This window comes from Sus scrofa, chromosome 9 (genome assembly GCF_000003025.6).
Source record: "Sus scrofa isolate TJ Tabasco breed Duroc chromosome 9, Sscrofa11.1, whole genome shotgun sequence".
Lineage (NCBI taxonomy): Eukaryota > Metazoa > Chordata > Mammalia > Artiodactyla > Suidae > Sus > Sus scrofa.
Genome location: NC_010451.4, coordinates 33,364,042 through 33,380,006, shown reverse-complemented (window position 1 = coordinate 33,380,006; position 15,965 = coordinate 33,364,042). Strand labels below are relative to the sequence as shown.

General features: G+C 38.6%; 1 protein-coding gene across 5 annotated transcripts; it reads left to right on the top strand.

Annotated features, from left to right (window-relative positions):
- MMP27 (matrix metallopeptidase 27) lies at window positions 179-13,665 on the top strand. Of its 5 annotated transcripts, none has more exons than XM_013979325.2 (10): window positions 179-374; window positions 1,196-1,434; window positions 2,800-2,948; window positions 3,040-3,168; window positions 7,941-8,102; window positions 8,283-8,403; window positions 9,908-10,038; window positions 11,123-11,282; window positions 11,812-11,915; window positions 13,072-13,665. In XM_013979325.2, the coding sequence occupies exons 1-10, from the start codon at window positions 279-281 to the stop codon at window positions 13,314-13,316; spliced, it is 1,536 nt and encodes a 511-aa protein (XP_013834779.2). In that variant the 5' UTR covers window positions 179-278; the 3' UTR covers window positions 13,317-13,665. The 5 variants fall into 5 exon arrangements, with proteins under 5 accessions (XP_013834779.2, XP_013834780.2, XP_013834781.2 ...); XM_013979327.2 differs by having other exon boundaries at window positions 289-374; window positions 1,314-1,434; XM_013979329.2 differs by lacking the exon at window positions 179-374 and adding an exon at window positions 1,648-1,894 and having other exon boundaries at window positions 1,369-1,434.

The following is a 15,965-nucleotide window of genomic DNA, read 5'->3' as shown; positions in this document are numbered from 1 at the left end:
AACCTCCAACTTTGCAAGGACAAAATAACATGGAGTCTGACTTCATACTATTTTCTATTCAATAAGGAACAATGACTGTGTTTACTAAACAACTGCAGACTGTGATTGCGAAATCGAGTTAACCTAAGAAAAAAAAAGCATATCATGACACATTTCATGGCAAATGTCCTTTTCTGTTTTTAATTAAATGATAGTACAAACCCATCCATGCCACGTCTCACTATTATTTTCTAAATTCTATGCAAACAGAACAAAGCTTCAGCTGAAGAGAAAGAGGAATGAAGAGCCTTCTATTTTGGGTCTTACTCACATTTTCTTCTGCAATTCCTACAGACCGAAAGATGGAGAATGAAGAAAACACACAACTGGCTCAGGTACTGTCTCAATAAATGTTATTAATGACTATCAATAAAAATTTCATTTTATTGATTGTCTTGGGACATAAAAAAACAGCTCGTTCCTACCAGAGTCCTAAACTTTCTTATGAGGAGCTGCTTTTCCTTTCCCTGGCTCTAAGAACATCAAGGCCCTGTGAAGGGTGGAGAGAGGAGATGGGAATGGGGGGAAAGGCAGGATTTGCTACGACTTTTAAGCAATGGTTACAAGTGAGGAGACAGAGAGAGAGAAGGAAGGGACAGTGCTGCCGGAATGGAGATTTCCATAAAGGCACTGAAGACCAACCAGGAGGACCCAACAGCAGTTTGGAGCCCCTAACACCAATATATATGAAAAACACATTGCTTTGGAGATTCCCTCAAAATTAGTCCAGTTAATTTGCCATGTTTGGTGAAATTATTTAAATTTGCAAAATGAATAATCCCATCGCTTCTAGAATTTGTTTCAAGGAAACACCAAAAAGAAAGTGACAGTAAAAATATTTAAGACATGTGATTATTTACCATCTAGAAGAAGCTTAGTTCCCTTCTGTGGAAGTCTAGAGTTTTCTGGGATGTGTGGGTTAGCCAGTCCAGTTACACAAAGCTCAACCAGTTCTTGAAAACTAAAAAAAAAAGTGACTGTTATCTTTCCTCTTTGTTTTCTTCCTCTCTTCTTTCATCCCAGGCTCCATCCTTTCCCTTGTTACTTATTTCTGTTTTCCCTCCTATTGCCCCAAAGGACTTCAGACAATAGCATTTTATCCTGAGATAGAGATTAGCTCTCCTGTAGTCTGTGCCTTTTTTTGTCTTTTGGTCAGGCATATCTCAACCAGTTCTACTCTCTTGAAATAGAAGGGAGTCATCTTGTTCAAAGCAAGAACAGGAGTCTCATAGATGGGAAAATTCGTGAAATGCAAGCGTTTTTTGGATTGACAGTGACTGGAAAACTGGACTCAAACACTCTTGAGATCATGAAGATGCCCAGGTGTGGGGTACCTGATGTGGGTCAGTATGGTTACACTCTCCCTGGCTGGAAGAAATACAATCTCACCTACAGGTAATGCTTCTGCAATTTATGCCCCTCCCCTTAAAAGGAACAGGCATATGACCTCCAAGCAACAAAAATAATCATAGTCTGATTTGCCAAGCACTTCCTATGCTCATGGCACTTGATAGATGATGTAGGCACCACTGTTATTACCGCCTTAGACACAGCGAAAGTGAAAAAGCTTCTTTAGCATAGTTTGGGTTACACAGCTCTTCCCAACAGGCTGATCCTGGCAAATTTGCTCTAATCTGTGGCCTCTGCCATGTCCATACAAGCTCAGGACTGGAAGCCCTGCCGTCTGATTAATGACACTTAAAGGTACAAATGAAGTGTGCAGAAGGGAAAATCGGAAGACCGGAGAGCATATCCAGTTCCTGTTAGTGATGTATGGAAATCATACTGTCAAATCTCAGATGGACCCCAGACATCTCAAGGAAGGGGACTGGCTTATTGGCAGAAAGAGGAAGAGGTATGCCTGTGACCTGAGAGAGAGGCAGTGACCTTGACAAATGTTCTAAGGCCTCCTGGCTGTCCCTAAAGAGTTCTTCTGATAGTTCTTCATTCATCTTATTGAGCCTTGGGATTGAGATAAAAACAGGTTTGGCGGAGTTCCTCGTGGCGCAGTGGTTAACATCCGACTAGGAACCATGAGGTTGCGGGTTCGATCCCTGGCCTTGCTCAGTGGGTTAAGGATCCGGCGTTGCCGTGAGCTGTGGTGTAGGTTGCAGACGCGGCTTGGATCCTGCGTTGCTGTGGCTCTGGCATAGGCTGGTGACAACAGCTCTGATTCGACCCTTAGCCTGGGAACCTCCATATGCCCGCGGGAGTGGCCCAACAAATGCAAAAGACAAAAAAAAAAAAAAAAAAAAAAAAAAACAGGTTTGGCAAGATAGGGAATATAAACAAAAGGAAGATCTTCTTCCTGAGTAACAAACTCTTTGTGGCTCTCAGGTGAGACTCTTAATATAGGACATAGGCACAAGACTGATTTCCTCAAGCCCTTTGAGAAAATAAACCTCAATTCTTTTTAGAAGATATTTATAAAACAGTCATATACACAACCAACACATCCATGAGATTGATGACCTCCCACTAAATGTCACCTTGGGGAAGTCACTTAACCTCTTTGAGCCTCTTTCGTTGAAGTGTGACAACACTGCCGATTAATAGAGCAGACAAAGGTTGAATTGTATAGCACAGACAAAAGTACTTGTTTTAAATAGTAAAATATTATACAAATGTATGAATAACACCATATCAAAAGTTAACTGCAGCATATGATCGCTAAGATAGAAATGATTTTTTTCTTTTAGTAGAATGGGTGTTTACATGCATATATAACCTCCAATTGGTATGCTTTTGTACTTTTTTAAGAATCGTAAATTACACTCCAGATATGGCACGAGTTGATGTGGACGAGGCTATCCAAAAAGGCATAGAAGTGTGGAGCAATGTGACTCCACTGACATTCACCAAGATTTCCAAGGGCATTGCAGACATCATGATTGCCTTTAGGACCCGAGGTAAGGTTTTCGACAGAGAAGAAAATATGGCTGTTTTCATCTCAAGAGCTTTGAAGAGGCTGATCTTTTCCCCCCACGAATTGTATCTCAGTCCACGGTCGGTGTCCTCGTTATTTTGATGGCCCCTTGGGAGTCCTCGGCCACGCCTTTCCTCCTGGTCTGGGTCTGGGTGGAGACACTCATTTTGATGAAGATGAAAACTGGACCAAGGATGGAACAGGTGAGTTCAGGTTTCGTTATGAACAAAATTTTATCATTCATAAAAAACCCTAAAAGGAATAGCTTTGCAATTAGTCACTTTTTACTTCCCAATTTCCCCATATTTTTTCATATTCCAGATGACACTGATGGAAGTTGTTCAATATCTATTCAGAAAATCATGTTTTACAGTCCAGAGCTTCTTCATACAACACCCTCCTAAAGCTGCTAATCTTGTTATGATCAGAACATTCTTCCCTTACTCATATATTTATTCATTCATACATCCACAGTGCCTGACAGGCTGCTATGTGTCTGGAACCATGCAAGGTGTTGTACAGACCTCAAAGTTGTACTAGAGAAGTTCTGGCCCTTCAGAAGTTTGTGGATCTTGGGTGGTGGACTTATACCTTAGCTTTGACCCACTCACCACCACACAAGGCAGAATGTGCTGCATGTTGTACCAATGGTAGAAGTCATTTCTAGCTTGAGGATTGAAAGAAGACTCTAGGGAGGTGGTGACTGGTTCTGAGTTAGTGAATGAAGGATGGTGTGTGGGTTTCATGGTCCATAGGAAGTCTATTGATACACATGAACTTCCTCTTCTAACTCTTGACCATGTGCCAAAGGATTATACCCTGATCTTTATATTTCACCTCTTCTTTCAGACCAAGTAGGTTGATTTTATTCCTCTTCATGGGTGGGCCTCCTGGCACTAAAATAAGAGATATTTTATTACTTGCCAAATAAATTTTTGTTATTGTCAAAACATGTGCATCAAGTGAAGGAGCAGGCTCAGTAGCTTCCCAGGTCCTCCCCACTCTTTTTTTTCTGTCATTGACAACAGTCATCTTGGATCTTGTGTCTGGTTTCCAGGGTCCCAGGAAAGCAGAAGCTGTGGCTCTGCTGGTAGGTGGTAGGCAAGGTCACAGTTCAGTCCTGGCCAAAGAATAGTCTGTGGGTTGGCTTTAAAAGTCCTGCAAAAGTGAAACGCAATGACCCCAAATGATCCATGGCCACGCCTTGTAAAGTCAGAACATATGATGCAATTGTTCTTCCAAAGTTAGTGCTGGCTAGACTTCAAGTACCAGGAGAAGTCTCAGATTGGCTTCTGCCATTGCCAAGTGAGTTAACATCATGGACAAGAAAACAAAGGAGGTAGGGTGACACCATCACTCACGTGACAGTGGAGCTGAATGGACCATGTCTGTATCTCTTGCTTAGACATGTCCCAATATTTCTCTGGATTTGGCCTAAAGGCAGTGTGGGCAAGTGCAATCAGGCAGTTATAGGAAATATCCCATGCTCACCAGAGTGACTCCCATTGCTCAGCCAAGCTTATTTTCATATCTGGAGGTAGAGATTAGTCTAAGATTTCATTGTCCTTCTATCCTTATTAAATCTGAAATTTAGTAGTAATTACTATTGCCCACACTGCAATGGGACCCCTGCCAAAGGGAATGTGTGGGATAGATTATTAAGATTCCAGAGGGTTCTGGCCCCAAGTTGGCAAAACTTGCTTGAGCAAGGCAGACAATAAGTATAACCCTACACCTAGTTCCAGGTGGATAACCAGCTAACAATACTAAAGTAAGTTTTCTTCTAACTGCTTTATCACATTCCCTCAGGGCTGAAATTGCTGGCCTTGGGGCACACCCATTCGTAAAACTCTTAGCTCACTGACATGGTAGGGGTAATGTCTTCCTGTTCTCTAATAAAAACATAAAGCCTCAGGCAAACGTACCCTCCAATAAAACTGGGATTTTTTTAAATAGAAAATTTGGCAATCATGTATGATTACCTTCTTTATGAATATGTAGGCTCTCTCTTTGGAAAAGGCACAAGAGTCTTAGTGTAAATGCTTAAGAGCAATAGACAATCAGCCTCTGCTAATCCCATTGCTTCCTGGGGCAGGGGCGGAGTTGGGGGACAGTCACTGCCTGGTGAAGTCAGAGGGGTTTGAGTACATAGATTTTCCCGAGAATCTCCCAAAGCAAGGCCAATATCAAGCCTGTATGTGAATGCAAAAGTTCTATGTAAACGAACATGCATTAAACAACTGAAACAGGCCTTAGAGGCCACTCCAGATGCAGTGCTGGGATAGGGGGAGAACAATGGTCTGTGGCTTTGCAGCCCCTTCCAGGGCTTCCTACTTACTATCTGAGGGACCCTTGGCAAGTTATTCTTACTCTCCATTTCTTTACCTATAAAGTAAGGATAATAATAGTCTTCTTGAAGGAAGATGACATGTAACCTGTAATAAAGGTGAAAACACCTTGCAAAGTACTTACCCTTAGCAAACATTCAAAAAGTGTTTTACACTGATGCTTGTATTGATGATTATTAACATTGATGATAAGGATGATGTGATGATTACAGTAATTCCAGGAACAGGAAAAAATATTCACAAAAGTACTGATGTACAGTGCACAAATATATCCCCAAGAAGGCAGAGATGTTATCTTTTTTCCTGCAGTATCATATGGCCTATAATATTATTGGCGCATGAGAGATGCTCTACAAATATTTAGGAAATGAAGTCATTCAACAATCCTTTACTCAACCTCTACTCTGACCCAAGTTCTGTGATAGAAATGGAGTATACAATAGTACTCACAGCATAGACCCTGGCTTTCAGGGGTTTACCGTCTAGGGGGCACACACTATCCAATAGTTACTAAAATTAGTATCATCAACATTGGGATAAAGGTTATAGCAATGTAATAGGAGCACATAAAAAAATTCTAAGACAAATACAGAGGTTGGGGTGGAATTGATGGCAACCCCGAGACTTGAAGGCACTGCAGGAACTCCAAAGGCAAACCAGAGTAAGGAGTGTTCTAGACAAAATAACCCAACTAACACAAGGACCAGAATTGTGGTGGAAAGGAAGCCTAACATGATGACTAGGATTCAGATTATAGAGTGTCTCGAGAGCCAGAATAAAAGTTCGAACTTAATTTAGGTGAGCTAAATTTGAATTGTTTTTTTAATGGCTGCACCCATGGCATATGGAAGTTCCTAGGCTAGGGGTCGAATTGGAGCTGCAGGTGTAGCGGCAGGCCTATGCCACTGCCACAGCAACATGGATCCAAGCCATATCTGAGACCTACACCATAGCTTGAGGCAACACCAGCTCCTTAATCCCCTGAACAAGGCTAGGGATCGAACCTACATCCTCACAGAGACTATGTCAGGTCCTTAACCCACTGAGCCCCAATAGGAAATTATCTCATCCCTGTTCAAAAGCACATTTAGTGATTTTGCCAAACAGACAGGTGGCAGCAAAAAAAGGCCAGAGCAGAAAATCAAGAAAATCCATGAAATAATCCTTTGTTTTATGCAAACATCATTGGATAAGCCTCCATCATGAAAGCCTCAGCCTTTTCCTGGGGATCCATAGGCTTAGTTGCAAGTCCAAGGACAGACTTTTGAGTCTCATACCTACTGACTGAGCTAGCCCATCAGCTACAAAGGACAGTCTTTTATTTATTTAGAACCTTACAGACAATGGGAGAGATAGAGCCTTACAGACAACCTTGCAGAAAGTGCAATTACAACCATGCAGGTAATTCTTCTGTTATAGGTAGATAAGTACAGGGTACCATGGTCTTGTAAGGAGGCACATCTAACCATTCTTTCATCCCAATAAACACCTGGATATCCAGCAATCATTATTAAATACCCACTATCAATAAACAGTTTCGCAGTCACCAGGAACAAAAGATGATTAAAACATGACCCCTAGGGAGTTCCTGTTGAGGCTCACTGGGTTACAAGTCTGACTAGTATCCATGAGGATGTGGGTTCAATTCCTGGCCTCACTCAGTGGGTTAAGGATCCAGCATTGCCTTGAGCTGTGCTGGAGGTTGCAGATGCAGCACCCTGCATTGCTGTGGCTGTGGCTATAGCCAGCAGCTGCAGCTCCAATTCGACTCCTAGTGGATATGGGGGAAACTTCCATACCACCACAGGTGTGGCCCTAACAAGCAAAAAAAAACAAAAACAAAAAAAAAAAATCCCTGCACTGAAAGGGTACACATATTTCTTCTACTTATAATCTTCAGAGATTCTCCATTGGTGTTAGAAATAGACAATGCAGCCTTTTTGGGCAAAGACAGAATTAAGCACTGAGTCTACAGAAACCAAGAGAGGTGTAATTAAGTCATCCTGGATAGGAGTTGAGGGTGGTGGTGGTAAGAGAAGCATCACAAAGGAGCTGACTCTAGAGGAATAAGTAGGATAACTAGGCAAAAGGGGGCAAGGGGGATAACACTCTGGTGGCAGAAGGGATGGAGATATTAAGACACACAGCTTAGAATGAACATGGCATAGATGAAAAATGTGAATGATTCAGTATGGCTAGTTTCAAGGAATATGGTAATAAAATACGGAGGTTGGGAAAGAGCAGCGACTAGATCATGAAGGACCATATTAAGGTATTTGGACTTGATCCAACAGCCAATGGAGAACCTCTGAAGATTATAAGTAGAAGAAATATGATCACATAAAGCAGCCTCAACAACCCCAAACTGGTGTATTATTTTTTTTTAACTCCTATCCATTTCTGAAACACCTGTTTCCTGCCACCTGTTCACTCTGGGTTATACTTCTCCATGGTGTGACTAAGACCAATTATTAGTGTTGAAATATTTCCTACATAAATGATGGCATTTATGTGATAAGAATTATCTGCTGTTAGGCAAGCCTTTTCTTCATTCCCCTCAGTTACTTCCTAATCTCAGATGCAATCATTCCTCTTCTGATTGACTAACATGTTCTGTTTTTGTTAAGGACTCAGCTTGTTTCTTGTGGCTGCTCATGAATTTGGTCATTCACTGGGGCTCTCTCACTCCAATGATCCAACAGCTCTGATGTTCCCAAATTATGTCTCCATGGATCCTAGCAAATACCCACTTTCTCAGGACGATGTCAATGGAATCCAGTCCATCTATGGTGAGCAACATCACAAATCTGAACAAACCTGAACTGAACAGAAACCTTTCCAGGAAGGGAGTTGAGAAAATCACTTCTTGAAATATTATCATGAAGAAAACATTCCCTTGGGTAAGATCCTTCTGTAGGTGTTTCCACATGCCTTCTTTACTCACTGCGGTATTTCTTTTCCCATGAAAGGACGTCAACCTACAGGACCCGCTAAGTCAAAGGAACCCACTGTACCCCATGCCTGTGACCCTGACTTGACTTTTGATGCTATCACCACTTTCCGCAGAGAAGTAATGTTCTTTAAAGGCAGGTAAACCCATTCCCTTAAACACCCAAACTTCCTATGAAGATTTTTCTTCTCACAAGATTTGGGGATAAGAGAGTTGTGGGGATAGCGAATATGTGTGCATTTACTGTTCATTTTATAATTGTCCAAATTGTTTGAATGTTTTACTCTATGCATGTATTTCTTACTTGTCTGATTAATTTTTAATTTTTAAAAGCAAAATTTTAAATTGCCATTGAAGCATGATCTATTTTCAGTAACTTCCTAGATAAAATAATATACCAACCCTGATGGTATGTTGGAGTTGGTTTATACCATTTCTTTTTATTAATGATTTTTATTTTTTTCCCTTATAGTTGGTTTACAGTGTTCTGTCAATTTCTATGGCACAGCAAAGTGACCCAGTCACATATATATATATATATATATATATATATATATATATACACATATATATATATACATTCCTTTTCTCACATTATCCTCCAGCATGTTCCATCATACATGACTAGATATAGTTCCCTGTGCTATACAGCAGAATCACATTGCTTATCTACTCCAGATGCAATAATTGCTAAATTTTCAAGAATTTTCAAAACCAGTTCACATCATTTTGGTAGCTTGAGACTGGCCATGGTTGGAATCATGATGACCCTAGAAATCATCAAAAGGATAAAAATTAGGTCCTTTACCTAACTAGAGAGTCAGTTATTAAATACACATCAATAGGCCATTCCTTAATGTTGCATCAATGGAGTATTAGCTTTGCTAGGAAATCTCTTTTCTCAATGTGAATAATATACTGTACTTAACTGGCAACACGGTGTGTCAGTTATGTCTACCATGTCCACATTTTAAGAACAAAGCATCAGGACGTACATCATCTGATAAGGATATAGGGACAACAGGAAAGAATATTTGAAATCAGCCTCCTTCTACCCACAACTGTCTAGCACTGTAATGACATGCTGTCCTTGCCATGCTCCTAACAGCAGAGACCAAAGCCTACTTCTCAGGGATGGGTTGCCAGAAGGAAAATGGACTCTCAGGAATTTTCAAGTCTCACTCATAGACTCAGCACTTTACATCCAGAAGGGAAATATGAGGAAGTATTTGGCCATACCAATAATAACATTTCTTCATTCTAGTAAGCATCAGTACCAATTAATTCTTAGAATTATTGATGTTGTCTTAGAGCATTGGAAATTGCTGCTTTGGCAAAAATGAAGGCATTGAGAACTATTTATGAGCTTTCCATGGGTATTTTGCTACTCTAAGTGCTGCAAAGAGTGGGCACAAAGGCATGTCCTGACCTTGGAAGTCCAAAGGGTAGAACTGAACTCACCACCACCTAAATGTGCTGAGAAAAATTATGTCAATGCTCTAAATTGTTTGAGGATGACACCAACCAGTTACCTCAGGACAAGTCTCTAAGTTTGCAGTGTTTTCATTGAAATAGATATAAATAGGGTATATGTAAAGTATGGGGGTTTTTGTTATTTTTTTATTTTGTTGTTGTCTAACACAGGCACCTGTGGAGGATCTATTATGATATCACCAATATTGAATTTGAACTAATCTCTACATTCTGGCCATCTCTGCCAGCTGATATTCAAGCAGCATATGAGAACCCAAAAGATAAGATTCTGGTATTTAAAGGTAACCTTGCCCCATCATGACTCCTCTTCTCCCTCTGGATGCCTGATCCTGTCAGTGCATATTTCCATGCAAGTAATATAATCTTCATGCATAAGCCAAAAGGACATGGCTTCTCTCCTGACCTTAGGTTATTATCATAAAGAATAACTATCCAAGGGTTCTCTGTGGTTGCGAAGATAAGCATCAATGTAGTTGCACAGGAGCCAAAAGAAACCTGTATGACAAAAACTAAAAAGTATTTTTTCTGCCAAATAAAGGTAACCTATCTCTCTTCTATATTCCCTTTTTACTAGGGGCCAGAGTTGGTAAATATGAATATAAGATGCTTTAAATTTCAGATAAACAAGAAATAAGTTTTAGTATATCTCTTTCAGTATTTTGGATATACCAAAAATTAGTCATTACTTATTTGAAATTCAGATTTAACTGATATCTTGTACTTAACCAAGCAAACCCTGTTTTTTATACAGATTCCATCAGATCACTTGCCTTTGAGAACACTGAAGTTTAGGAGAACACGTACAAATATACTTGACTTTTAAGTTTTAGAAAGGCAATCAATACAATAAACCCAGTTGACTTGAGTATGCGCATAATTTTTTGTTTTATTTTAATTTTTTATTAGCATATTTACAGTGTTGTGTCAATTTTGCTGTACAGTACAGTAACCCAGTCATATATACATATATGTGTATATATGTGTGTGTGTGTGTGTGTGTTCATATATACACACACACACATTCTTTTTCTATATTATCTTCCATCATGGTCTATCCCAAGAGACTGGATATAGTTCCCTGTACTATACAGTAGGACCTCATTGCTTATCTATGCTAAATATAATAGTTTGCATCTACCAATCCAGTATGAACACTATTAACTATAGGTATACAGTATTTGTGTGATATTAATGATATAAACAGCTAAAGAAAATGGTAAGAATAAATGGAGATATAAGGTTACTAAATCTCTGAGCATTGAACCTGAAAGGAACTAGGCAATCTAATTATTTTCAAACTTCTTAAGACACCTCTTTCTCCCTTTATAAAATACATCAGAAGATAATCACTTTCTCTCTTCCCAGATGATAACTTCTGGATGATCAGAGGATATGCTGTCTTGCCAGATTATCCCAAATCCATCCGTACATTAGGCTTTCCAAGACAGGTAAAGAAAATTGATGCAGCTGTCTGTGACCACAACACAAGAAAAACCTACTTCTTTGTGGGTATTTGGTGCTGGAGGTAAGTTTACAGACAACTGACCCTTCATTTTATGCTGAAGAAAAATATCTACATAACATCTCTTTAACATGGACCAAAATAAAACCAATCTACAGTCTTCCTAAAGTGTCATGTTGAAGGCAGTCTCAGGTGCAGTCATTCACCAAGCAAAAGAATGTTTAAATCAGTTCAAAGATCTGTCTCCAACTTAAAAAAATAAAGATAAAATCATAAAGCTGATGTTGCCAACCAAACTGCCAATGACAAAACATAACCAGTAAAAATCTTTGAAACTCCAAGCCTTAACTACTCCTTAGAATAGCATCAATCTGACAAATTATGTGGATTTTCCCCTTCATAATCTCACTTTCAATATACTATAAATTATTTAACTAAACATAATCTTTGTCATTTTTTAATTGATCCAACAAGTTTTCTTCTACTTGGATTACTTTTTTTTCCCTATATCCTTGCTTGACTCCAAGTAGGGAAGTAGATAAATCAAGCTCCCCAAAGGTCCCCTGAAAACCTTTCAAATCCATGTCTCCAGGTATGATGAAGTGACCCAAACCATGGACAAAGGGTATCCACGGAGGGTGGTGAAATATTTCCCAGGGATTGGTCTCCGAGTTGATGCCGCTTTCCAACACAAAGGTAAGCATCATGCCTGGCTATTAAGAGACTAGAAAGACTTTCCTATAAAAAGGACAGCATGAACTTAAATGTTTCCATATTAATGTTATTTAACCATTCTGGAGTACATGTTACAATAAACTTTAATGTGCAGGCATTATCAAAAACTGAGTTGTAGAGTTCCCACTGTGGCCCAGCAGAAACAAACCCTATTAGTACCCATGAGGTTGCAGGTTCCATCCCTGATCCCAATCAGTAGGTTAATGATCCAGTGCTGCCGTGAGCTGTGTTGTAGGTCTAAGACATGGCTCAGATCCCACGTTGATTCAACTCCTAGCCTAGGAACATTCATATGCCACACCTGCCCCCATTAAAAAAGAATGAATTGTGAATCCTGAATTATATTCTCTGTTACACTATTTCAAAACTATGCAAAAGGTACGAAAATTTGTTATTATTGATCCAAGATACCCACTGAAAGATAATCCCCTGAAGAGTTTAAAGTGAGAGAAATGAAAAAGCCCATGAAATGAACAGTGATTCTCAAACCATAACATACTTATTTAATACGCATAGTTTGGAGTTTGAAACTACAAATTCTAGAGTTTCTGAGGCAATAGAAATGTAGGCAAGATTCAGGAATCTACAATCTTAAGTGAACCTCAGGCAGTTTAATGTCCAGCTACCATATCTTCAAAGACAACGAGCTGGACCGTGGAGAAAGCAGGAGTCAAAAAACGTTTTTAATTAACACCATTTTTTAGTCTAGTGAAATTTAACATGGAACCTCAAAATCTAAAACCGATAAAGCAAAACAACTCTAGGAAAAGGAGGATTTAGAGCCCAAGGCTATACTCACAGGGGGCCTCTTTCTCCCCACCTCACTGAGACAATTTTTTTAAATGTGGTTTGAGATCTCTGGCATAAACCACAGTCTGACTAGAAAGGTAGTAAGCCCCTGGAAATTTATATTTTACCTTGGCTTTTTCCTCAGGGAAATAAAAATTATATTTCCCGTGTAACAGGGTGAAATAAAATGTATCTATACAGTTACATGTTTCTTTTCTTTCCATATAATGTTCAATTATTTTCTTCTATATTCATAAAATTTAAAAGTGTGGAACCATTTCATAGTTGTGCAAGATAACTAATTATGATTTTCTCTCTCTCTTTCCAGGATTCTTCTATTTCTTCCGTAGATCAAAGCAATTTGAATATGACCCTAAGACAAAGAACATTACCCGAATGATGAAAACCAATACCTGGTTTCAGTGTAGAGAACCATTAAATTCATCATCTGATTTTACTATCAGTGAGGAAAAAGAACATTCAGGAGGAGTGGAGTTGATTTATCACAAGAATTTAAACTTGCTTATTTTCAGTATTGTTCATGTGCTTAAAAAAATCTATAGTTATCAATAAAGTCATAGACCTAAAATAAACCTGAAGGGGACTTTTAATCTGAACTCTGCCTCAAAGAAGAATAAAACTATTATTTAACATCAAGTTGCCAGTCCTAGTTCTAAATATCTATCAGATGAAGAGTCAACAGCTATTTTGAGCTGCCTGATTCTTTTTACAGGAAGTTAGGTATCAACAAAACTCTCCCTGTACTTTAAACATATTTTTTGCTTTGTAGGCTTGAAGAAGTAAGCCATGTGTCTTATAATAACAAAATACTGAGAACATGTATTAAACCAGCCTTTAGCATTCTATTTTGTCTGGAACTTTGGAGTTGGAAAGACTCAATAAACTGCATCCCTCATACCTACCCATGTTCTGAATCCATTGAGAAATAGCATACAGTTTAAAGAGTAAAATACCACCTGTATTACTGAAAAGCTTATATTGGAGAAAGTATCTGGGGACAAGCAAGCTTCCTAATACCAAATTTTAGAGTGAGACTTACTTACAAGTCATGGGAGGGCTGCCTAAAGACTGTGTGGAGCCTAAAAAGAAGGAAACAGAATGGAGCTACATGTGTCTCACTTCAGTTCTCAAATCCGCTAATCAACATAAGTTATTCTATCACCCAAAGAGAGACATGAGAGCCTAGAGAGATGCAGCAAGTGTCACACTAAAGATGACCCCCGCCCAATAATTAAGATACCAGCAGAAGTAGGAAATTAGTGTTCCCTCCAACCCTCCCCCAAGCATAGACCAGTGCATTGAACCAATCCTCAGAAAATTTAAAAGCAAGTTTTGTGCACACTGATCTCATGTAGAAGAAACGTGATTTCTTCCCTGTATTTGAGTATGTGGGTTGCCTTAGCTTAAATCTAGTTAGAAAGTCCCTGTCCTCTTTGTTATACCATGTATTTGTTGAGTTTCTAGATTCTTATAGTTAAGTTTTGCCTTTACACATTGAAAGTTAAATGCTTAGCAAAGCTCTACATAAAGATGGGAGATTGTCAGTTGAACTTGATTCTGATTAGATGATAGATTGAGTTGGTGTCAAATGATAGAAAATAAGCAGAGAAAATCTCAGGCATTCCACCCACACATTTTTCCTTGAGTTTAGTATTACCAGAGTCCTAAAAGAAACGGACATAGAAAAGAGTGGTTGCATATTTGAAACAGAAAGTAAATTTTAAGTGCAGCTTAATACCTAGCATGTAGGAGATAGTAGGTTATTCTTTGCAAAAAAAAAAAAAAAATAGTTCTGGAATAATCAATATCCAAACACATTAAAAAAAAAAACCCTCAATTCTTAACTCACAGTGTTCACCAAAATTAATTAAAAATAGGCCATAGACCTCTAAATAGAAAAATTAAAACTATAAAGCTTCTAGAAGAAAAAAATTTTTAATATTGTGGACTTGAATTAAGCAAAGATTTTTAGAAGTACATAAAAAGTGTGAAGCATAAAAGAAAAAAAACGATGAATTAAACATTAACATTTAAAGCCTTTGCTTTTCAAAAAAATATTAAAAGGATGAAAAGCCACACACTGGAAGAAAATATTTTCAAAATGTATATCTAATAAAGGACTTCTATCCTAAATACATAAAGAATTCTTATAATCAAGAATAAGAGAGGGAGTTCCCATTATGACGCAGTGGATACAAATATGACTAGTATCCATGAGGATGCAGGTTTGATCCCTGGCCTCAATCAGTGGATTGGGGATCCAGCATTGCCATGAGCTGTGCAGTAGGTTGCAGACACAGCTCAGATCTTGCATTGCTGTGGCTGTGGTGTAGGCTGGCAGCTGTAGCTCCAATTCGACCCCTAGCCGGGGAACCTCCATATGCCACAAGTGCAGCCCTAAAAAAAAAAAAAAAAAAAAAGAAAAAAAGAAAAAAAAAGAATAGGAAGACAGGAAGACAAACTGTTCAGTTTTTTAAATGACTGAGATATCTGCTATATGAGTAGCAAATAAACACATGAAAAGATATTCAACATCTTAACCATTTAGCAAAATGTTAATTAAAACCATAATGAAATACTATTACATCCCCACCAGAATGGTTAAAATTTAAACGACTGAAGATACCAAATGTTGACAAGATGCAGAGTAACTGGAATTCAGAGTGTCGGTGAGAGTGAAAAATGATACGGCCATTCTGAAAAAGTTTGGCTCTTTCTTTTAAAGTTAAATTTACGCTAACAATGAGAGCCAATGACCTGCTCCTAAATGTTTATCCAAGAAAAATGAAAACATGCTGACATAACTGGTTATATTCAAATGTTCATGGTAGCTTTGTTTATGGTAGTGTAAACCTGGAAACAACCCAAATATCTATAAATTGATGAATGGATAAACAAACTGTGATATGTCCAAACAGTGGAAAATTACTTAGCCAAATAAAGCAACAAATGAATCATACATGCAACCATATGAATGCATCTCAAAAGCCTAATGGTAAACAAAAGAATACAAACACAAAAAACCACATCATATGATTTCATTTATATGGAAAATTAAAAAAGGCAAAACTACAGTGACAGAAAACAGATTGCTGATTTCCAGGGGCTGAAAGTAGAGAAAGGGACTGACCTCAAAGGAGTATACATGATGGAAAGGTTCTGTATCATGACTGTGGTGGTCATGACACCACTGGATATATT

Excerpts from the sequence above, each read along its gene's own strand:
- MMP27 (XM_013979325.2), top strand. The coding sequence starts at position 279 with ATGAAGAGCCTTCTATTTTGGGTCTTACTCACATTTTCTTCTGCAATT. Across the intron at positions 2,949-3,039 it reads GATTGCCTTTAGGACCCGAG|TCCACGGTCGGTGTCCTCGT; the intron begins GTAAGGTTTTCG and ends ATTGTATCTCAG. Across the intron at positions 8,103-8,282 it reads TGGAATCCAGTCCATCTATG|GACGTCAACCTACAGGACCC; the intron begins GTGAGCAACATC and ends TTCCCATGAAAG.